The sequence below is a fragment of the Oncorhynchus kisutch genome, linkage group LG2 (genome assembly GCF_002021735.2).
Source record: "Oncorhynchus kisutch isolate 150728-3 linkage group LG2, Okis_V2, whole genome shotgun sequence".
Classification (NCBI taxonomy): Eukaryota; Metazoa; Chordata; class Actinopteri; order Salmoniformes; family Salmonidae; genus Oncorhynchus; species Oncorhynchus kisutch.
In genome coordinates, this window is record NC_034175.2 from 78563058 (window position 1) to 78585444 (window position 22387).

The 22387-nt window shown below is 48.2% G+C and overlaps 1 protein-coding gene across 3 annotated transcripts in view; it reads left to right on the plus strand.

Annotated features, from left to right (window-relative positions):
* LOC109886741 (partitioning defective 3 homolog B) overlaps positions 1-22387 on the plus strand; it is a 174008-nt gene that overhangs the window by 70330 nt on the left and 81291 nt on the right. Inside the window, exons 1-2 of one of the 3 annotated variants that reach the window (XM_031801829.1) lie at positions 13259-13387; positions 19957-20122. In XM_031801829.1, coding sequence (XP_031657689.1) covers positions 13343-13387; positions 19957-20122 — 211 coding nt within the window. In that variant the 5' untranslated portion in view covers positions 13259-13342. Of the gene's footprint in view, positions 1-13258; positions 13388-19956; positions 20123-22387 lie in introns of those variants that run through there. The other 2 variants (XM_031801822.1, XM_031801812.1) reach the window with 2 other exon arrangements.

Below are 22387 nucleotides of genomic sequence, written 5' to 3' on the forward strand. Positions count from 1 at the left end.
CAGCTGCCTGTAAGACAGTCAAACAACCAGAAAGACAGCCAGACAGACAGCCAAACAGACAGCCCCTCTACTACCTGTAAGAATGAATGAATGACTGGAAAGTCAAAAATAGACCCAGGGAAAAAACTTTATCATGGAGGTTACCCTACCGAACGGTCATGGGTACTGGCGACAAAACACTTTGTAACCTAGCTGGGAATGGGACAGACAGCTCTGGAGACGGCTCATTTAAACCACAGAGACTGCATGTGGGATATAATGTTGTCGTGTCCAACCCTGCTCGTTCCATCGACTCCGCTACCGACAACTAGTTACCTATAGAGCCCATAACCTATAGAGCCCAATCCAAAATTTAATTGAACTATCTCGCAACAAAGCCTCCTTCACTCATGCTGCTAAACATACCCTCGTAAAACTGACTATCCTACCGATCCTTGACTTCGGCAATGTCATTAATAAAATAGCCTCCAACACTCTACTCAACAAATTGGATGCAGTCTATCACAGTGCCATCTGTTTTGTCACCAAAGCCCCATATGCTACCCACCACTGCAACCTGTATGCTCTCGTTGGCTGGCCCTCGCTACATATTCGTCGGCAGACCCACTGGCTCCAGGTCATCTATAAGTCTTTGCTAGGTAAAGCTCCGCCTTATCTCAGCTCACTGGTCACCATGGCAGTACCCACGCGTAGCACGCGCACCAGCAGGTATATTTCACTGGTCATGCCCAAATCCAACACCTCCTTTGGCCGCCTTTCCTTCCAGTTCTCTGCTGCCAATGACTGGAACAAATTACAAAAAAGCACTGAAGCTGGAGACTTATATCTCTATCACTAACTTTAATCACCAGCTGTCAGAGCAGCTTACCGATCACTGCACCTGTACAAAGCCCATCTGTAAATAGCCCACCCAAATACCTCATCCCCATAACCCTAAATGAACTACTGTAGCCCACAGCCATATGGCCGGACAACGCAGAGTAGGCTGTTCTATTCTTCTGAAATACATTTTCTTCACATCGTGCTTCTTCAGACCAGTCTAAAATAAATAATGGATTTATTGTGAAGGTGTAGGTTATATTACATGGATTTATTAGACTTTTTAAAGTCTAAGTTAATGTTAATGTTTCAAAGGTCTGCATCAGTGGCTTGTAGGCTATTTGTGGAAGCCAGGAGATGCTAAATGTTATCTACATGACCCCTTGTATCAATTATGAATCAGCAACATACAAATTGGCTTTAATTATTTATTTACTAACTAACGAAATAATCACAGAAATACGTAACAAACAAACAGTAGATATTGGTTACTAACCATGATAGGAAAGAGTCCCTAGTGGGCTAAGCTGATATGACGGCTTGGTAGACAAAGGGAAGTGGCAGGGGACTGAGAAAGAGCCGGAAAGACAAAATGGATTCATTACACACAGTCTATAATTTTATTCATTGAAATGCTAATCCTTTGCCGCTCAATATAAAATAAATTGCAAGTACGTATTTACGCCCGGATGTCGTTGCTGTCTTCTCTGTTGGAATCCGGTTCGTCTGCTAGAGAGTTCATCAGCGTCTCTCTGGTTGCGTTTCCCCCGAAGAGCAAATTATTTCCTTTTTGTTAGAATGGATTCTTCAGAGTACCCTAAGGAAATGTTCTCATAGAATAGAGTGTTTTGGCGGTTGTCTGTATTCTTGTCCTAAGTTTACGGAAAATGAAACTTTATGTCCACTTGTGAGAATATGGGATCTGTGGACACTTAAGGAACAGTTGTGTTTCATTTGGTGACCTCACAAAGGACAGGAAACAGTTGTGTTTCATTTGGTGACCTCACAAAGGACAGTAAACAGTTGTGTTTCATTTGGTGACCTCACAAAGGACAGGAAACAGTTGTGTTTCATTTGGTGACCTCACAAAGGACAGGAAACAGTTGTGTTTCATTTGGTGTTCTCACAAAGGACAGGAAACAGTTGTGTTTCATTTGGTGACCTCACAAAGGACAGGAAACAGTTGTGTTTCATTTGGTGACCTCACAAAGGACAGGAAACAGTTGTGTTTCATTTGGTGTTCTCACAAAGGACAGGAAACAGTTGTGTTTCATTTGGTGACCTCACAAAGGACAGGAAACAGTTGTGTTTCATTTGGTGACCTCACAAAGGACAGGAAACAGTTGTTTCATTTGGTGACCTCACAAAGGACAGGATAACAGTTGTGTTTCATTTGGTGACCTCACAAAGGACAGGAAACAGTTGTGTTTCATTTGGTGACCTCACAAAGGACAGGAAACAGTTGTGTTTCATTTGGTGACCTCACAAAGGACAGGAAACAGTTGTGTTTCATTTGGTGACCTCACAAAGGACAGGAAACACACATAACTCTATTTCTGAATGGGTACATTTCTCAATTAAGCTGTTTGCATCTAATTATTGTATAAAATTAATGAGTAAAGATTAAACTATTTGTGATATAATGTGATGTTAACCTTTTAAATTTGAGAGAATTGTATTCCCGGTAAAGTTTAACTAGTCAACGGCCACGCCCCCGTGAGCACAGACATGATCTGGCGTCATGGAACCGCCCTTTTCTGTTGTTACGAATAAAACCCCCTCCTGAGGGAATCCTCTTCAGACCACGCGTACCGTAAACTGAGGTGACACAGGTTTGAGTACCAATACCAAGCAAACCCACAGTGTGAGCTGTGATTGCCAATAGTTTAAGTCCACAAAAACCTCAGTGTAAGCGAAGGTTGCAATGGTTGTTGAATTCACAGGGGGTGTGGCCACTACACTAGTTAATCTGTATATATATAATCTTTATATGAAAATCCATACTCTCATTTAGAAGGTTAACATCATATTACATCTTTTCACAAATAGTTTCATGTTTAATCATAATAATTAGATGTAATCCTGACAGCTGGGAAATGTATCTTGTCCGGATGCCATCGCAGAGCCTGTTTCCTGTACCTTCAAACACAGTGACATATTCAATACCACAAGTAACCATTTTCAATAGCTACATTGTGGGCCTATAAAGGAAATGTATTAAAGCAGCGTCTTATTTTGAGATGGCAACGTTTGAAGACAAAACTATTCCCTTTTGGAGGGGACAGCAAAACAGAGGACAGGCCTAAAAGACTATAGGAAACATACAGTGGGTCAAAAATACTTATTTTCCACCATAATTTGCAAATAAATTCATTAAAAATCCTACAATGTGATTTTCTGGATTTATTTTTCTCGTTTTGTCTGTCATAGTTGAAGTGTACCTATGATGAAAATTACAGGCCTCTCTCATCTTTTTAAGTGGGAGAACATGCACAATTGGTGGCTGACTAAATACTTTTTACCCCACTGTATGTGTGTTACATGTACTTCATGAGGTCACCAAATGAAACACACTCGTCATAACAGTCCCTTAAGTGTCCCACATTCCCACATTCTCAAAAGTAGAAATATTGTTTAATTCTCTCATTTTGGCGATTTAAGAGTTCAGCCAAGTGAAGTCCTTTGTTCTCTCTGTGCTCTCTCCCTCTCTTTCTGCATGACCAGGGGGAGATGGTCTCAACCAGGAATTTATGACCTGATATAACAAGACCTGGGTGTAGGAGAGAGAGGGGGGGGGGGGAAGCCACGATCCACACCCAGTAAAGGCACCGTCATGACAGTACAGAATCCGTGTGCATAGCCTTGCTATTAAGAGAGGCAGACATGGCTCTCAAGAGAAGACAGGCTATGTGCACACTGCCCACAAAATGAGGTGGAAACTGAGCTGCACTTCCTATCCTCCTGCCCAAATGTATGACCATATTAGAGATACATATTTTCCTCTGATTACACTGACCCTCAAAGACTTTGAAAACCAATCAATCATTGATACACTCCCATATCTGTTAGGCGAAATACAGCAATCACAGCAGCAAGACTTGTGGCCCGTCTTCTTCATTTGTACTACAACTATTTGCATATTGCTAAAACACTATATATCTGAAAATATAACACTGTATATCTTTTTAAATGTAATATTTACAGTTAAATTCAAATAGTTTTTTGTTGATGTTTTGTCTTCTCATTTTTGTTTGTTTATTTCACTTGTTTTGGCAATGTAAACCCGTTTCCCATTCCAATACAGGTCCTTTGAATTGAGAGAGAGAGACTCTCCCTCTTTGTTCCTCTCTCTCTCTCTCTCTCTCTCTCTCTCTCTCTCTCTCTCTCTCTCTCTCTCTCTCTCTCTGTCTCTCTCTCTCTCTCTCTGTCTCTCTCTCTCTCTCTCTCTCTCTCTCTCTCTCTCTCTCTCTCTCTCTCTCTCTCTCTGTCTCTCTCTCTCTGTCTCTCTCTCTCTCTCTCTCTCTCTCTCTCTCTCTCTCTCTCTCTCTCTCCCTCTCTGTCTCTCTCCCTCTCTGTCTCTCTCCCTCTCTGTCTCTCTCTCTCTCTCTCTCTCTCTCTCTCTCTCTCTCTCTCTCTCTCTCTCTCTCTCTCTCTCTCTCTCTCTGTCTCTCTCTCTCTCTCTCTCTCTCTCTCTCTCTCTCTCTCTCTCTCTCTCTCTCTCTCTCTCTCTCTCCCTCTCTGTCTCTCTCCCTCTCTGTCTCTCTCCCTCTCTGTCTCTCTCTCTCTCCCTCTCTGTCTCTCTCCCTCTCTCTCTCTCTCTCTCTCTCTCTCGCTCTCTCTCTCTCTCTCTCTCTCTCTCTCTCACACATCTGATCTGATTTCATTTGCATGAAACAAGCTCAATTACAGTCTCTCAATGAACAGTCCTCTCTTTGGAGATCATCCATCTCAATGAACAGTCCTCTCTTTGGAGATCATCCATCTCAATGAACAGTCCTCTCTGTGTAGATCATCCATCTCAATGAACAGTCCTCTCTGTGTAGATCATCCATCTCAATGAACAGTCCTCTCTTTGGAGATCATCCATCTCAATGAACAGTCCTCTCTTTGGAGATCATCCGTCTCAATGAACAGTCCTCTCTTTGGAGATCATCCGTCTCAATGAACAGTCCTCTCTTTGGAGATCATCCATCTCAATGAACAGTCCTCTCTTTGGAGATCATCCATCTCAATGAACAGTCCTCTCTTTGTAGATCATCCATCTCAATGAACAGTCCTCTCTTTGTAGATCATCCATCTCAATGAACAGTCCTCTCTTTGTAGATCATCCATCTCAATGAACAGTCCTCTCTTTGGAGATCATCCGTCTCAATGAACAGTCCTCTCTTTGGAGATCATCCGTCTCAATGAACAGTCCTCTCTTTGTAGATCATCCATCTCAATGAACAGTCCTCTCTTTGGAGATCATCCATCTCAATGAACAGTCCTCTCTTTGTAGATCATCCGTCTCAATGAACAGTCCTCTCTTTGTAGATCATCCGTCTCAATGAACAGTCCTCTCTTTGTACATCATGCGTCTCAATGAACAGTCCTCTCTTTGTAGATCATCCGTCTCAATGAACAGTCCTCTCTGTGTAGATCATCCGTCTCAATGAACAGTCCTCTCTTTGTAGATCATCCGTCTCAATGAACAGTCCTCTCTTTGTAGATCATCCATCTCAATGAACAGTCCTCTCTTTGTAGATCATCCATCTCAATGAACAGTCCTCTCTTTGTAGATCATCCGTCTCAATGAACAGTCCTCTCTTTGTAGATCATCCATCTCAATGAACAGTCCTCTCTTTGTAGATCATCCGTCTCAATGAACAGTCCTCTCTTTGGAGATCATCTGTCTCAATGAACAGTCCTCTCTTTGGAGATCATCCGTCTCAATGAACAGTCCTCTCTTTGTAGATCATCCATCTCAATGAACAGTCCTCTCTTTGGAGATCATCCGTCTCAATGAACAGTCCTCTCTTTGTAGATCATCCGTCTCAATGAACAGTCCTCTCTTTGTAGATCATCCGTCTCAATGAACAGTCCTCTCTTTGTAGATCATCCATCTCAATGAACAGTCCTCTCTTTGTAGATCATCCATCTCAATGAACAGTCCTCTCTTTGTAGATCATCCATCTCAATGAACAGTCCTCTCTGTGTAGATCATCCATCTCAATGAACAGTCCTCTCTTTGTAGATCATCCGTCTCAATGAACAGTCCTCTCTTTGTAGATCATCCATCTCAATCTCAATGACATGGATAACAGGGCTGACGTGGATAACAGGGCTGACATGAATAACAGGGCTGACAGGGCTGACATGGATAACAGGGCTGATGTGGATAACATGGATAACAGGGCTGACGTGGATAACAAGGCTGACATGGATAACAGGGCTGACGTGGATAACAGGGCTGACATGGATAACAAGGCTGACATGGATAACAGGGCTGACGTGGATAACAGGGCTGACATGGATAACAGGGCTGACGTGGATAACAGGGCTGACGTGGATAACAGGGCTGACATGGATAACAGGGCTGACATGGATAACAGGGCTGACAGGGCTGACATGGATAACAGGGCTGACATGGATAACAGGGCTGACATGGATAACAGGGCTGACATGGATAACAGGGCTGACGTGGATAACAGGGCTGACGTGGATAACAGGGCTGACGTGGATAACAGGGCTGACGTGGATAACAGGGCTGACATGGATGACAGGGCTGACATGGATAACAGGGCTGACGTGGATAACAGGGCTGACGTGGATAACAGGGCTGACATGAATAACAGGGCTGACAGGGCTGACATGGATAACAGGGCTGATGTGGATAACATGGATAACAGGGCTGACGTGGATAACAAGGCTGACATGGATAACAGGGCTGACGTGGATAACAGGGCTGACATGGATAACAAGGCTGACATGGATAACAGGGCTGACGTGGATAACAGGGCTGACATGGATAACAGGGCTGACGTGGATAACAGGGCTGACGTGGATAACAGGGCTGACATGGATAACAGGGCTGACATGGATAACAGGGCTGACAGGGCTGACATGGATAACAGGGCTGACATGGATAACAGGGCTGACATGGATAACAGGGCTGACGTGGATAACAGGGCTGACGTGGATAACAGGGCTGACGTGGATAACAGGGCTGACGTGGATAACAGGGCTGACGTGGATAACAGGGCTGACATGGATGACAGGGCTGACATGGATAACAGGGCTGACGTGGATAACAGGGCTGACGTGGATAACAGGGCTGACATGGATAACAGGGCTGACGTGGATAACAGGGCTGACGTGGATAACAGGGCTGATGTGGATAACAGGGCTGACGTGGATAACAGGGCTGATAGGGCTGACATGGATAACAGGGCTGACATGGATAACAGGGCTGACATGGATAACAGGGCTGACATGGATAACAGGGCTGACATGAATAACAGGGCTGACATGAATAACAGGGCTGACGTGGATAACAGGGCTGACGTGGATAACAGGGCTGACGTGGATAACAGGGCTGACAGGGCTGACATGGATAACAGGGCTGACATGGATAACAGGGCTGACGTGGATAACAGGGCTGACAGGGCTGACATGGATAACAGGGCTGACATGGATAACAGGGCTGACATGGATAACAGGGCTGACAGGGCTGACATGGCAAACAGGGCTGACATGGCAAACAGGGCTGACATGGATAACAGGGCTGACGTGGATAACAGGGCTGACGTGGATAACAGGGCTGACGTGGATAACAGGGCTGACATGGCAAACAGGGCTGACATGGCAAAGAGGGCTGACATGGATAACAGGGCTGACATGGCAAACAGGGCTGACATGGATAACAGGGCTGACATGGCAAACAGGGCTGACATGGATAACAGGGCTGACAGGGCTGACATGGATAACAGGGCTGAGGTGGATAACAGGGCTGACATGGATAACAGGGCTGACATGGATAACAGGGCTGACATGGCAAACAGGGCTGACATGGATAACAGGGCTGAGGTGTCTGTATGAGAGAGTCTTACAGGTAATTGCCTGGTTCTATTCTGGGCCTCAGATTGTAAAGCACCTAGCTAGTGGAATCATAGAATCACAGTCACGGGGCTGGGAGGGGAGGTTTAGGTATAAAGAGATCGTCAAAGATGCCCGTTTTTTAAAGAAGTGAGGTATGGGAAAGTAGATGTTGCCTTGTGTAGCTTCAACGTGGATGGTGTTGTCACCTAGCCCTAGTATTAAGGTATAGTTTGTGTCATTCTGCATCCTAATGTGTTGTTGTTGTCAGGGAGGAAAGGTGACGTTGAAATAGTGAGAGAGAATGGGGATCATGTCCCTGGGCTCGACACAGACGGATGGATGCTTACTGGGAGGACCACCGTTATGTTTACAATAAAGTAGACATTAGACAGCCACCCAACCCTCCATCACTCTTCTCTGCCAGTGCAGATTGATGACATATGTTGTGTACCACGTACACCTCCCTCCTCCTCCTCCTCCCTCCCCTCCTCCCCCTCCTCCTCCTCCCTCCTACTCCTCCCCCCTCCTCCTCCCTCAGCTGGCAAGGAGGAAGTGAGTCTCCTGCTCTTCAAAAATAAATCAGCAGCCTTTCACATTGATCATGCCCCAGCCAGAGAAGGGGAGGGAAGATGGAGGAGAGCTAGACAGGGGTACTTGGACGGGGCTAGGCTGTGCTTGGTGTAGGGGGGGGGGGGGGTGATGGTGGGATGGATTGCGGTATAGGAAGAAATGTCAGGGAGGTGATGTCTGTGAGATGGGCTGGAAGTAGTCTAAGATACGATATTGCTCTGGTATATTGGTAGGTTCTGGGCTGTGGTGTATATTGGTAGGGTCTGGGCTCTGGTATATTGGTTGGTTCTGGGCTCTGGTATATTGGTTGGTTCTGGGCTCTGGTATATTGGTAGGCTCTGGGCTGTGGTGTGTATTGGTAGGTTCTGGGCTGTGGTGTATATTGGTAGGTTCTGGGCTGTGGTATATATTGGTAGGCTCTGGGCTGTGGTGTGTATTGGTAGGCTCTGGGCTGTGGTGTGTATTGGTAGGTTCTGGGCTGTGGTGTGTATTGGTAGGCTCTGGGCTGTGGTGTATATTGGTAGGCTCTGGGCTGGGGTGTATATTGGTAGGCTCTGGGCTGTGGTGTATATTGGTAGGCTCTGGGCTGGGGTGTATATTGGTACGCTCTGGGCTGTGGTGTGTATTGGTAGGCTCTGGGCTGTGGTATATTGGTAGGCTCTGGGCTGTGGTATATTGGTAGGCTCTGGGCTGTGGTGTGTATTGGTAGGCTCTGGGCTGTGGTATATATTGGTAGGCTCTGGGCTGTGGTATATTGGTAGGGTCTGGGCTGTGGTGTGTATTGGTAGGCTCTGGGCTGGGGTGTGTATTGGTAGGCTCTGGGCTGTGGTGTATATTGGTAGGCTCTGGGCTGTGGTGTATATTGGTAGGCTCTGGGCTGTGGTGTATATTGGTAGGCTCTGGGCTGTGGTGTATATTGGTAGGCTCTGGGCTGGGGTGTGTATTGGTAGGCTCTGGGCTGTGGTATATTGGTAGGCTCTGGGCTGTGGTATATATTGGTAGGCTCTGGGCTGTGGTGTATATTGGTAGGCTCTGGGCTGTGGTGTATATTGGTAGGCTCTGGGCTGTGGTGTGTATTGGTAGGCTCTGGGCTGTGGTGTATATTGGTAGGCTCTGGGCTGTGGTATATTGGTAGGCTCTGGGCTGGGGTGTATATTGGTAGGTTCTTGGCTGTGGTGTATATTGGTAGGCTCTGGGCTGTGGTGTGTATTGGTAGGCTCTGGGCTGTGGTGTATATTGGTAGGCTCTGGGCTGTGGTGTATATTGGTAGGCTCTGGGCTGTGGTATATTGGTAGGGTCTGGGCTGTGGTGTATTGGTAGGTTCTGGGCTGTGGTATATTGGTAGGTTCTGGGCTGTGGTGTATATTGGTAGGCTCTGGGCTGTGGTGTATATTGGTAGGCTCTGGGCTGTGGTATATATTGGTAGGGTCTGGGCTGTGGTATATTGGTAGGGTCTGGGCTGTGGTATATTGGTAGGGTCTGGGCTGTGGTATATTGGTAGGGTCTGGGCTGTGGTATATTGGTAGGGTCTGGACTGTGGTATATTGGTAGGGTCTGGACTGTGGTATATTGGTAGGCTCTGGGCTGTGGTGTGTATTGGTAGGGTCTGGGCTGTGGTATATTGGTAGTGTCTGGGCTGTGGTATATTGGTAGGGTCTGGGCTGTGGTATATTGGTAGGCTCTGGGCTGTGGTGTGTATTGGTAGGCTCTGGGCTGTGATGTATATTGGTAAACTCTGGGCTGTGGTGTATATTGGTAGGCTCTGGGCTGTGGTGTATATTGGTAGGCTCTGGGCTGTGGTGTATATTGGTAGTCTCTGGGCTGGGGTGTGTATTGGTAGGCTCTGGGCTGTGATGTATATTGGTAAGCTCTGGGCTGTGGTATATATTGGTAGGCTCTGGGCTGTGGTGTATATTGGTAGGCTCTGGGCTGTGGTGTGTATTGGTAGGCTCTGGGCTGTAGTGTATATTGGTAGGCTCTGGGCTGTGGTGTGTATTGGTAGGCTATTGGCTGTGGTGTATATTGGTAGGGTCTGGGCTGTGGTATATTGGTAGGGTCTGGGCTGTGGTATATTGGTAGGGTCTGGGCTGTGGTATATTGGTAGGGTCTGGACTGTGGTATATTGGTAGGCTCTGGGCTGTGGTGTGTATTGGTAGGGTCTGGGCTGTGGTATATTGGTAGGGTCTGGGCTGTGGTATATTGGTAGGGTCTGGGCTGTGGTATATTGGTAGGGTCTGGGCTGTGGTATATTGGTAGGCTCTGGGCTGTGGTGTGTATTGGTAGGCTCTGGGCTGGGGTGTGTATTGGTAGGGTCTGGGCTGTGGTGTGTATTGGTAGGCTCTGGGCTGTGGTGTGTATTGGTAGGCTCTGGGCTGGGGTGTGTATTGGTAGGCTCTGGGCTGTGGTGTATATTGGTAGGCTCGTGGGCTGGAGGTATATATTGGTAGGGGTCTGGGGCTGTGTGTATATTGGTAGGGTCTGGGCTGTGGTATATTGGTAGGGTCTGGGCTGTGGTATATTGGTAGGGTCTGGTCTGTGGTATATTGGTAGGCTCTGGGCTGTGGTGTGTATTGGTATGCTCTGGGCTGGGGTGTGTATTGGTAGGCTCTGGGCTGGGGTGTATATTGGTAGGCTCTGGGCTGGGGTGTGTATTGGTAGGCTCTGGGCTGGGTGTGTATTGGTAGGCTCTGGGCTGGGGTGTGTATTGGTAGGGTCTGGGCTGTGGTGTGTATTGGTAGGCTCTGGGCTGTGGTGTATATTGGTAGGCTCTGGGCTGTGGTGTATATTGGTAGGCTCTGGGCTGTGGTGTATATTGGTAGGCTCTGGGCTGTGGTGTATATTGGTAGGCTCTGGGCTGTGGTGTATATTGGTAGGCTCTGGGCTGGGGTGTGTATTGTAGGCTCTGGGCTATGGTGTATTGGTAGGCTCTGGGCTGTGGTATATTGGTAGGGTCTGGGCTGTGGTATATTGGTAGGCTCTGAGCTGGGGTATATTGGTAGGCTCTGGGCTGTGGTGTATATTGGTAGGCTCTGGGCTGTGGTGTATATTGGTAGGCTCTGGGCTGGGGTGTGTATTGGTAGGCTCTGGGCTGTGGTGTATTGGTAGGCTCTGGGCTGTGGTATATTGGTAGGGTCTGGGCTGGGGTGTGTATTGGTAGGGTCTGGGCTGGGGTGTGTGTTGGTAGGCTCTGGGCTGGGGTATATGTTGGTAGGCTCTGGGCTGGGGTATATGTTGGTAGGCTCTGGGCTGTGGGTATATTGGTAGGCTCTGGGCTGGGGTGTATATTGGTAGGCTCTGGGCTGGGGTTGTATATTGGTAGGCTCTGGGCTGTGGTGTATATTGGTACGCTCTGGGCTGGGGTGTATATTGGTAGGGTCTGGGCTGTGGTGTATATTGGTAGGCTCTGGGCTGGGGGTGTATATTGGTAGGCTCTGGGCTGGGGTATATTGGTAGGCTCTGGGCTGGGGTGTGTATTGGTAGGCTCTGGGCTGTGGTATATTGGTAGGCTCTGGGCTGGGGTGTATGTTGGTAGGGTCTGGGCTGGGGTGTATATTGGTAGGCTCTGGGCTGGGGTATATTGGTAGGCTCTGGGCTGGGGGTGTGTATTGGTAGGGTCTGGGCTAGGGGTGTGTGTTGGTAGGCTCTGGGCTGGGGTATATGTTGGTAGGCTCTGGCCTGGGGTATATGTTGGTAGGCTCTGGGCTGGGGTATATGTTGTTAGGCTCTGGGCTGGGGTGTATATTGGTAGGCTCTGGGCTGTGGTATATTGGTAGGGTCTGGGCTGGGGTGTGTGTTGGTAGGCTCTGGGCTGGGGTGTATATTGGTAGGGTCTGGGCTGGGGTATATGTTGGTAGGCTCTGGGCTGGGGTATATGTTGGTAGGGTCTGGGCTGGGGTGTATGTTGGTAGGCTCTGGGCTGGGGTGTATGTGGGTAGGCTCTGGGCTGGGGTGTATGTGGGTAGGCTCTGGGCTGGGGTGTATGTTGGTAGGGTCTGGGCTGGGGTGTATGTGGGTAGGCTCTGGGCTGGGGTGTATGTTGCCATGGTGACTTGTTCCCCAGTTCTCTCTGTATGTAATGTTTTGTTGATTTGTAGGTTATACCTGCGTGTGTGTGTGTGTGTGTGTGTGTGTGTGTGTGTGTGTGTGTGTGTGTGTGTGTGTGTGTGTGTGTGTGTGTGTGTGTGTGTGTGTGTGTGTGTGTGTGTGTTTACGTGCCTGTGATTGCAGGAAGCCTCTACCTTTGCTGGTAAAATCCTCTTTCTGTGTGCTGTGTGTATAGATGTATAAACACTGTGGTCCCTCTATTCAGACGGCCCCACCCCTCACATGGAGCCTGGATGCCCCTAGAACACAAACACAGGCCGTGTCCCGAATGGAACCCATATTGGCCCTGGTCTAAAGTTTGCACTACATAGGGAATAGGGTGCCATAGGGTCCTGGTCTAAAGTAGTGCACTATATAGGGAATAGGGCTCTGGTCTATAGTAGTGCACTACATAGGGAATAGGGTGCCATAGGGCTCTGGTCTAAAGTAGTGCACTACATAGGGAATAGGGTGCCATAGGGTCCTGGTCTAAAGTAGTGCACTACATAGGGAATAGGGTGCCATAGGGCTCTGGTCTAAAGTAGTGCACTACATAGGGAATAGGGTGCCATAGGGTCCTGGTCTAAAGTAGTGCACTACATAGGGAATAGGGTGCATTTTAGAGCACCCCCCATACACACACACTGTACCTGCCCTAGAGGTCCCTAGAACAGTGGTGTTAACTGTAACTAACTGCGGAGTCAGTGGTCTGGTCACTAGGCGGAGGAGGTATATATAACAGAGCCACTCACACAGACAGCTGACTGGATTGGACAACTGTCTGTAAATCAACATGCTGGGCTCCTTGGACGTTCTCTATAGTGTCCTGATCCACAAGGTAAACACCGTTTTGATACTTTAATGGTGTAGCAAATCCACGTTGATTTAGCCGGGGTGTACAGATTACACTGTCTCTACTGTAGCCGGGGGAGCTGTACAGATTACACTGTCTCTACTGTAGCTGGGGGAGCTGTACAGATTACACTGTCTCTACTGTAGCTGGGGGAGCTGTACAGATTACACTGTCTCTACTGTAGCCGGGGGAGCTGTACAGATTACACTGTCTCTACTGTAGCCGGGGTGTACAGATTACACTGTCTCTACTGTAGCTGGGGTGTACAGATTACACTGTCTCTACTGTAGCTGGGGGAGCTGTACAGATTACACTGTCTCTACTGTAGCCGGGGTGTACAGATTACACTGTCTCTACTGTAGCTGGGGGAGCTGTACAGATTACACTGTCTCTACTGTAGCTGGGGGAGCTGTACAGATTACACTGTCTCTACTGTAGCTGGGGGAGATGTACAGATTACATTGTCTCTACTGTAGCTGGGGGCGATGTACAGATTACACTGTCTCTACTGTAGCTGGGGGAGCTGTACAGATTACACTGTCTCTACTGTAGCTGGGGAAGCTGTACAGATTACACTGTCTCTACTGTAGCTGGGGTGTACAGATTACACTGTCTCTACTGTAGCTGGGGGAGCTGTACAGATTACACTGTCTCTACTGTAGCTGGGGGAGCTGTACAGATTACACTGTCTCTACTGTAGCTGGGGGAGCTGTACAGATTACACTGTCTCTACTGTAGCTGGGGGAGGTGTACAGATTACACTGTCTCTACTGTAGCTGGGGGAGGTGTACAGATTACACTGTCTCTACTGTAGCTGGGGGAGGTGTACAGATTACACTGTCTCTACTGTAGCCGGGGTGTACAGATTACACTGTCTCTACTGTAGCCGGGGTGTACAGATTACACTGTCTCTACTGTAGCTGGGGGAGCTGTACAGATTACACTGTCTCTACTGTAGCTGGGGGAGCTGTACAGATTACACTGTCTCTACTGTAGCCGGGGGAGCTGTACAGATTACACTGTCTCTACTGTAGCTGGGGTGTACAGATTACACTGTCTCTACTGTAGCCGGGGAAGCTGTACAGATTACACTGTCTCTACTGTAGCTGGGGGAGCTGTACAGATTACACTGTCTCTACTGTAGCTGGGGGAGATGTACAGATTACACTGTCTCTACTGTAGCTGGGGGAGCTGTACAGATTACACTGTCTCTACTGTAGCTGGGGGAGCTGTACAGATTACACTGTCTCTACTGTAGCTGGGGGAGATGTACAGATTACACTGTCTCTACTGTAGCTGGGGGAGCTGTACAGATTACACTGTCTCTACTGTAGCTGGGGGAGCTGTACAGATTACACTGTCTCTACTGTAGCTGGGGGAGATGTACAGATTACACTGTCTCTACTGTAGCTGGGGGAGCTGTACAGATTACACTGTCTCTACTGTAGCTGGGGGAGATGTACAGATTACACTGTCTCTACTGTAGCTGGGGGAGCTGTACAGATTACACTGTCTCTACTGTAGCTGGGGGAGCTGTACAGATTACACTGTCTCTACTGTAGCTGGGGGAGCTGTACAGATTACACTGTCTCTACTGTAGCTGGGGGAGCTGTACAGATTACACTGTCTCTACTGTAGCTGGGGGAGCAGTACAGATTACACTGTCTCTACTGTAGCCGGGGAAGCTGTACAGATTACACTGTCTCTACTGTAGCTGGGGGAGCTGTACAGATTACACTGTCTCTACTGTAGCCGGGGGAGATGTACAGATTACACTGTCTCTACTGTAGCTGGGGGAGATGTACAGATTACACTGTCTCTACTGTAGCTGGGGGAGCTGTACAGATTACACTGTCTCTACTGTAGCTGGGGGAGCTGTACAGATTACACTGTCTCTACTGTAGCTGGGGGAGATGTACAGATTACACTGTCTCTACTGTAGCTGGGGGAGCTGTACAGATTACACTGTCTCTACTGTAGCTGGGGGAGATGTACAGATTACACTGTCTCTACTGTAGCTGGGGGAGATGTACAGATTACACTGTCTCTACTGTAGCTGGGGGAGCTGTACAGATTACACTGTCTCTACTGTAGCTGGGGGAGCTGTACAGATTACACTGTCTCTACTGTAGCTGGGGGAGATGTACAGATTACACTGTCTCTACTGTAGCTGGGGGAGATGTACAGATTACACTGTCTCTACTGTAGCTGGGGGAGCTGTACAGATTACACTGTCTCTACTGTAGCTGGGGGAGCTGTACAGATTACACTGTCTCTACTGTAGCTGGGGGAGATGTACAGATTACACTGTCTCTACTGTAGCTGGGGGAGCTGTACAGATTACACTGTCTCTACTGTAGCTGGGGGAGCTGTACAGATTACACTGTCTCTACTGTAGCTGGGGGAGCTGTACAGATTACACTGTCTCTACTGTAGCTGGGGGAGCTGTACAGATTACACTGTCTCTACTGTAGCTGGGGGAGCTGTACAGATTACACTGGTCTCTACTGTAGCTGGGGGAGATGTACAGATTACACTGTCTCTACTGTAGCTGGGGGAGCTGTACAGATTACACTGTCTCTACTGTAGCTGGGGGAGCTGTACAGATTACACTGTCTCTACTGTAGCTGGGGGAGCTGTACAGATTACACTGTCTCTACTGTAGCTGGGGGAGCTGTACAGATTACACTGTCTCTACTGTAGCTGGGGGAGATGTACAGATTACACCTGTCTCTACTGTAGCTGGGGGAGCTGTACAGATTACACTGTCTCTACTGTAGCTGGGGGAGCTGTACAGATTACACTGTCTCTACTGTAGCTGGGGGAGCTGTACAGATTACACTGTCTCTACTGTAGCTGGGGGAGCTGTACAGATTACACTGTCTCTACTGTAGCTGGGGGAGCTGTACAGATTACACTGTCTCTACTGTAGCTGGGGGAGCAGTACAGATTACACTGTCTCTACTGTAGCTGGGGGAGCTGTACAGATTACACTGTCTCTACTGTAGCTGGGGGAGCTGTACAGATTACACTGTCTCTACTGTAGCTGGGGGAGCTGTACAGATTACACTGTCTCTACTGTAGCTGGGGGAGCTGTACAGATTACACTGTCTCTACTGTAGCTGGGGGAGCTGTACAGATTACACTGTCTCTACTGTAGCTGGGGAGCTGTACAGATTACACTGTCTCTACTGTAGCTGGGGGAGATGTACAGATTACACTGTCTCTACTGTAGCTGGGGGAGCTGTACAGATTACACTGTCTCTACTGTAGCTGGGGGAGCTGTACAGATTACACTGTCTCTACTGTAGCTGGGGGAGCTGTACAGATTACACTGTCTCTACTGTAGCTGGGGGAGCTGTACAGATTACACTGTCTCTACTGTAGCTGGGGGAGATGTACAGATTACACTGTCTCTACTGTAGCTGGGGGAAGCTGTACAGATTACACTGTCTCTACTGTAGCTGGGGGAGCTGTACAGATTACACTGTCTCTACTGTAGCTGGGGGAGCTGTACAGATTACACTGTCTCTACTGTAGCTGGGGGAGCTGTACAGATTACACTGTCTCTACTGTAGCTGGGGAGCTGTACAGATTACACTGTCTCTACTGTAGCTGGGGGAGCAGTACAGATTACACTGTCTCTACTGTAGCTGGGGAGCTGTACAGATTACACTGTCTCTACTGTAGCTGGGGGGAGCTGTACAGATTACACTGTCTCTACTGTAGCTGGGGGAGCTGTACAGATTACACTGTCTCTACTGTAGCTGGGGGAGCTGTACAGATTACACTGTCTCTACTGTAGCTGGGGGAGCTGTACAGATTACACTGTCTCTACTGTAGCTGGGGGAGATGTACAGATTACACTGTCTCTACTGTAGCTGGGGGAGATGTACAGATTACACTGTCTCTACTGTAGCTGGGGGAGATGTACAGATTACACTGTCTCTACTGTAGCTGGGGGAGATGTACAGATTACACTGTCTCTACTGTAGCTGGGGGAGCTGTACAGATTACACTGTCTCTACTGTAGCTGGGGGAGATGTACAGATTACACTGTCTCTACTGTAGCTGGGGGAGCTGTACAGATTACACTGTCTCTACTGTAGCTGGGGGAGATGTACAGATTACACTGTCTCTACTGTAGCTGGGGGAGCTGTACAGATTACACTGTCTCTACTGTAGCTGGGGGAGATGTACAGATTACACTGTCTCTACTGTAGCTGGGGGAGCTGTACAGATTACACTGTCTCTACTGTAGCTGGGGGAGATGTACAGATTACACTGTCTCTACTGTAGCTGGGGGAGCTGTACAGATTACACTGTCTCTACTGTAGCTGGGGGAGCTGTACAGATTACACTGTCTCTACTGTAGCTGGGGGAGATGTACAGATTACACTGTCTCTACTGTAGCTGGGGGAGCTGTACAGATTACACTGTCTCTACTGTAGCTGGGGGAGATGTACAGATTACACTGTCTCTACTGTAGCTGGGGGAGCTGTACAGATTACACTGTCTCTACTGTAGCTGGGGGAGATGTACAGATTACACTGTCTCTACTGTAGCTGGGGGAGCTGTACAGATTACACTGTCTCTACTGTAGCTGGGGGAGATGTACAGATTACACTGTCTCTACTGTAGCTGGGGGAGCTGTACAGATTACACTGTCTCTACTGTAGCCGGGGGAGCTGTACAGATTACACTGTCTCTACTGTAGCTGGGGGAGCTGTACAGATTACACTGTCTCTACTGTAGCTGGGGGAGATGTACAGATTACACTGTCTCTACTGTAGCTGGGGGAGATGTACAGATTACACTGTCTCTACTGTAGCTGGGGGAGATGTACAGATTACACTGTCTCTACTGTAGCTGGGGGAGATGTACAGATTACACTGTCTCTACTGTAGCTGGGGGAGATGTACAGATTACACTGTCTCTACTGTAGCTGGGGGAGCTGTACAGATTACACTGTCTCTACTGTAGCTGGGGGAGCTGTACAGATTACACTGTCTCTACTGTAGCTGGGGGAGATGTACAGATTACACTGTCTCTACTGTAGCTGGGGGAGCTGTACAGATTACACTGTCTCTACTGTAGCTGGGGGAGATGTACAGATTACACTGTCTCTACTGTAGCTGGGGGAGCTGTACAGATTACACTGTCTCTACTGTAGCTGGGGGAGATGTACAGATTACACTGTCTCTACTGTAGCTGGGGGAGCTGTACAGATTACACTGTCTCTACTGTAGCCGGGGGAGCTGTACAGATTACACTGTCTCTACTGTAGCTGGGGGAGCTGTACAGATTACACTGTCTCTACTGTAGCTGGGGGAGATGTACAGATTACACTGTCTCTACTGTAGCTGGGGGAGATGTACAGATTACACTGTCTCTACTGTAGCTGGGGGAGATGTACAGATTACACTGTCTCTACTGTAGCTGGGGGAGATGTACAGATTACACTGTCTCTACTGTAGCTGGGGGAGATGTACAGATTACACTGTCTCTACTGTAGCTGGGGGAGCTGTACAGATTCAAGCTTCCTGGGACTGATGGTCTTCTTCGAGGCCTAACACATCTACCTCCAGTCTTTTTCTCTGTCTTCTAATTGTTTGAAGCTTTAAAAGAAAAGTCAGTAAAACATAATTTCTTGTCATATGGTATCTGTAGTCTGAAGACATGATTGGCTAGTTGTCTCTAGTTGTCTGACAAGTCGTTCTTTCCCTTGGAGGTTGGTATTTTGGGAATAATTGTACACAAGAGGTCTGACTTCTTCTTTTACCTGCTTGATCAGTTTATGTAAAACGTCTGTGATTGGCTAGTTGTCTCTATTTAAATCACAGCTACTGTAGTCTGAAGACATGATTGGCTAGTTGTCTCTATTTAAATCACAGCTACTGTAGTCTGAAGACATGATTGGCTAGTTGTCTCTATTTAAATCACAGCTACTGTAGTCTGAAGACATGATTGGCTAGTTGTCTCTATTTAAATCACAGCTACTGTAGTCTGAAGACGTGATTGGCTAGTTGTCTCGGGGCCTATTTAAATCACAGCTACTGTAGTCTGAAGACATGATTGGCTAGTTGTCTCTATTTAAATCACAGCTACTGTAGTCTGAAGACGTGATTGCTGTGATGCTCAAACCTCTGTCACCAACCTCTGTCACTCCTCCCCTCTCCTCTCTCCACTTTTGCTCTCTCTCCTCCTTTCTCTTCTCTCCTCCTTTCTCCTCTCCTCTCTCCTCCTTTCTCCTCCCCTCTCCTCTCTCCTCCTTTCTCTTCTCTCCTCCTTTCTCCTCTCTCCTCCTTTCTCCTGCTTTCTCCTTTCCTCTCTCCTCTCTGTTCTCTCCTCTCCTCCTTTCTCCTCTCCTTTCTCCTCTCCTCTCCTCCTCTCCTCTCCTTTCTCCTCTCCTCTCCTCTCCTCTCCTCTCCTCTCCTCTCCTCTCCTCTCCTCTCCTCTCCTCTCCTCTCCTCTCCTCTCCTCTCCTCTCCTCTCCTCTCCTCTCCTCTCCTCTCCTCTCCTCTCCCTCTCTCCATCCATATCTCTCTGTTTAGCTGATGGCCGTCTATGAGGAGCAGGAAGCCCAGCGGAGAGGAGCTGTGAGTCCCAGAGCAGGAGTAACAGGAAGAACCAGCCAAGACCCCTATGACGCTGAGGTCTCCGTCTTCCAGCCAATCAGAGGAGGAGAGATAGAGGTCAACTCCTCAGCTCTTAAATCCAGTAGGTATCGTAGCGGTGGTAGGGAGATAGTTTTGGGGGTTGATAACCTTGAGGAAGATAAAAGCACAACCAAATTGATTCCAGATCTGTATGCCTCCACTGAGGCTGTATCCCAAATGATACCCTGTTCCCTATATAGTGTCCCAATTGGCACCCTATTCCCTATTTAGTGTACTTCGGTATGCCACCCGATTTGACGTTCTGCTTTGTGAACTAATTTAGGTGATATGAAACAGCATTAGGCCTACAGCAGTGGTGTGGTCACAGGGAAACCTGGAACTAAATGAAAGGGGTCAGAGGTGTGGGAGGACCCAGGGAAATGTGTTATTCTGACATTTATGTAGGTCATCTACCTACGTTATATAGGTATATGGAACTAAATGAAAGGGGTCAGAGGTGTGGGAGGACATTTAGACGATGGTTTGTTTGGCTCTTCAACATTTTTTCTCTGAAGTCGAAGTCTACGCCCCTTCGATGGTCATTCAATCAAATCAAATGTATTTATAAAGCCCTTCTTACATCAGCTCATATCTCAAAGTGCTGTACAGAAACCCAGCCTAAAACCCCAAACAGCAAGCAATGCAGGTGTAGAAGCACGGTGGCTAGGAAAAACTCCCTAGAAAGACCAAAACCTAGGAAGAAACCTAGAGAGGAACCAGGCTATGTGGGGTGGCCAGTCCTCTTCTGGCTGTGCCGGGTGGAGATTAGAAACCTAGAGAGGAACCAGGCTATGTGGGGTGGCCAGTCCTCTTCTGGCTGTGCCAGGTGGAGATTAGAAACCTAGAGAGGAACCAGGCTATGAGGGGTGGCCAGTCCTCTTCTGGCTGTGCCGGGTGGAGATTAGAAACCTAGAGAGGAACCAGGCTATGAGGGGTGGCCAGTCCTCTTCTGGCTGTGCCGGGTGGAGATTATAACAGAACATGGCCAAGATGTTCAAATGTTCATAGATGAGCCACCACAGCCACCTGGCTGTGCCGGGTGGAGATTAGAAACCTAGAGAGGAACCAGGCTATGTGGGGTGGCCAGTCCTCTTCTGGCTGTGCCGGGTGGAGATTAGAAACCTAGAGAGGAACCAGGCTATGAGGGGTGGCCAGTCCTCTTCTGGCTGTGCCGGGTGGAGATTATAACAGAACATGGCCAAGATGTTCAAATGTTCATAGATGACCAGCAGGGTCAAATAATAATAATCACAGTGGTTAGTGAGGGTGAAACAGGTCAGCACATCAGGAGTAAATGTCAGTTGGCTTTTCATAGCCAATCATTAAGAGTATCTCTACCACTCCTGCTGTCTCTAGAGAGTTGAAAACAGCAGGTCTGGGAGAGGTAGCACGTCCGGTGAACAGGTCAGGGTTCCATAGACGCAGGTAGAACGGTTGAAACTGGAGCAGCAGCATGGCCAGGTGGACTGGGGACAGCAAGGAGTCATCATGCCAGGTAGTCCTGAGACATGGTCCTAGGGCTCAGGTCCTCCGAGAGAGAGAAAGAAAGAGAGAATTAGAGAGAGCATACTTAAATTCACACAGGACACCGGATAAGACAGGAGAAGTACTCCAGATATAACAAACTGACCCTAGCCCCCCGACACAAACTACTGCAGCATAAATACTGGAGCCTGAGACAGGAGGGGTCAGGAGACACTCTGGCCCCATCCGACGATACCCCCGGACAGGGCCAAACAGGCAGGATATAACCCCACCCACTTTGCCAAAGCACAGCCCCCACACCACTAGAGGGATATCTTCAACCACCAACTTACCATCCTGAGACAAGGCCGAGTATAGCCCACAAAGATCTCCGCCACGGCACAACCCAAGGGGGGCGCCAACCCAGACAGAAAGACCACGTCAGTGACTCAACCCACTCAAGTGACGCACCCCTCCTAGGGACGGCATGGAAGAGCACCAGTGACTCAGCCCCCCCTAATGGGCTAATATTGGTCAACAGTAGGGATTCTTCAATTAAGTGTTTGTTGTCATTGTCATTTTCATGCAAATGTTTTCACTCGAGAAATACTGCACCAAACATCTTAGTTAGATGTAAAAAGATGTCCTCGGCAAAAACGTCAAAATGAGTGATATATTCCTGGTTTAATTCAGCCAGGTCATGGAAAGGGGTCTGGGGCAGCGAGGAGAAAGGCTGTGGGATACAGGATATAACATTCTTGATGTATTGGTTGTTCTGGAGTCACTACCCCTCACAGGGGTGACCCCCCCCCCCCCATGACCCCTCACAGGGGTGACCCCTCCACGACCTCTCATCTACCTA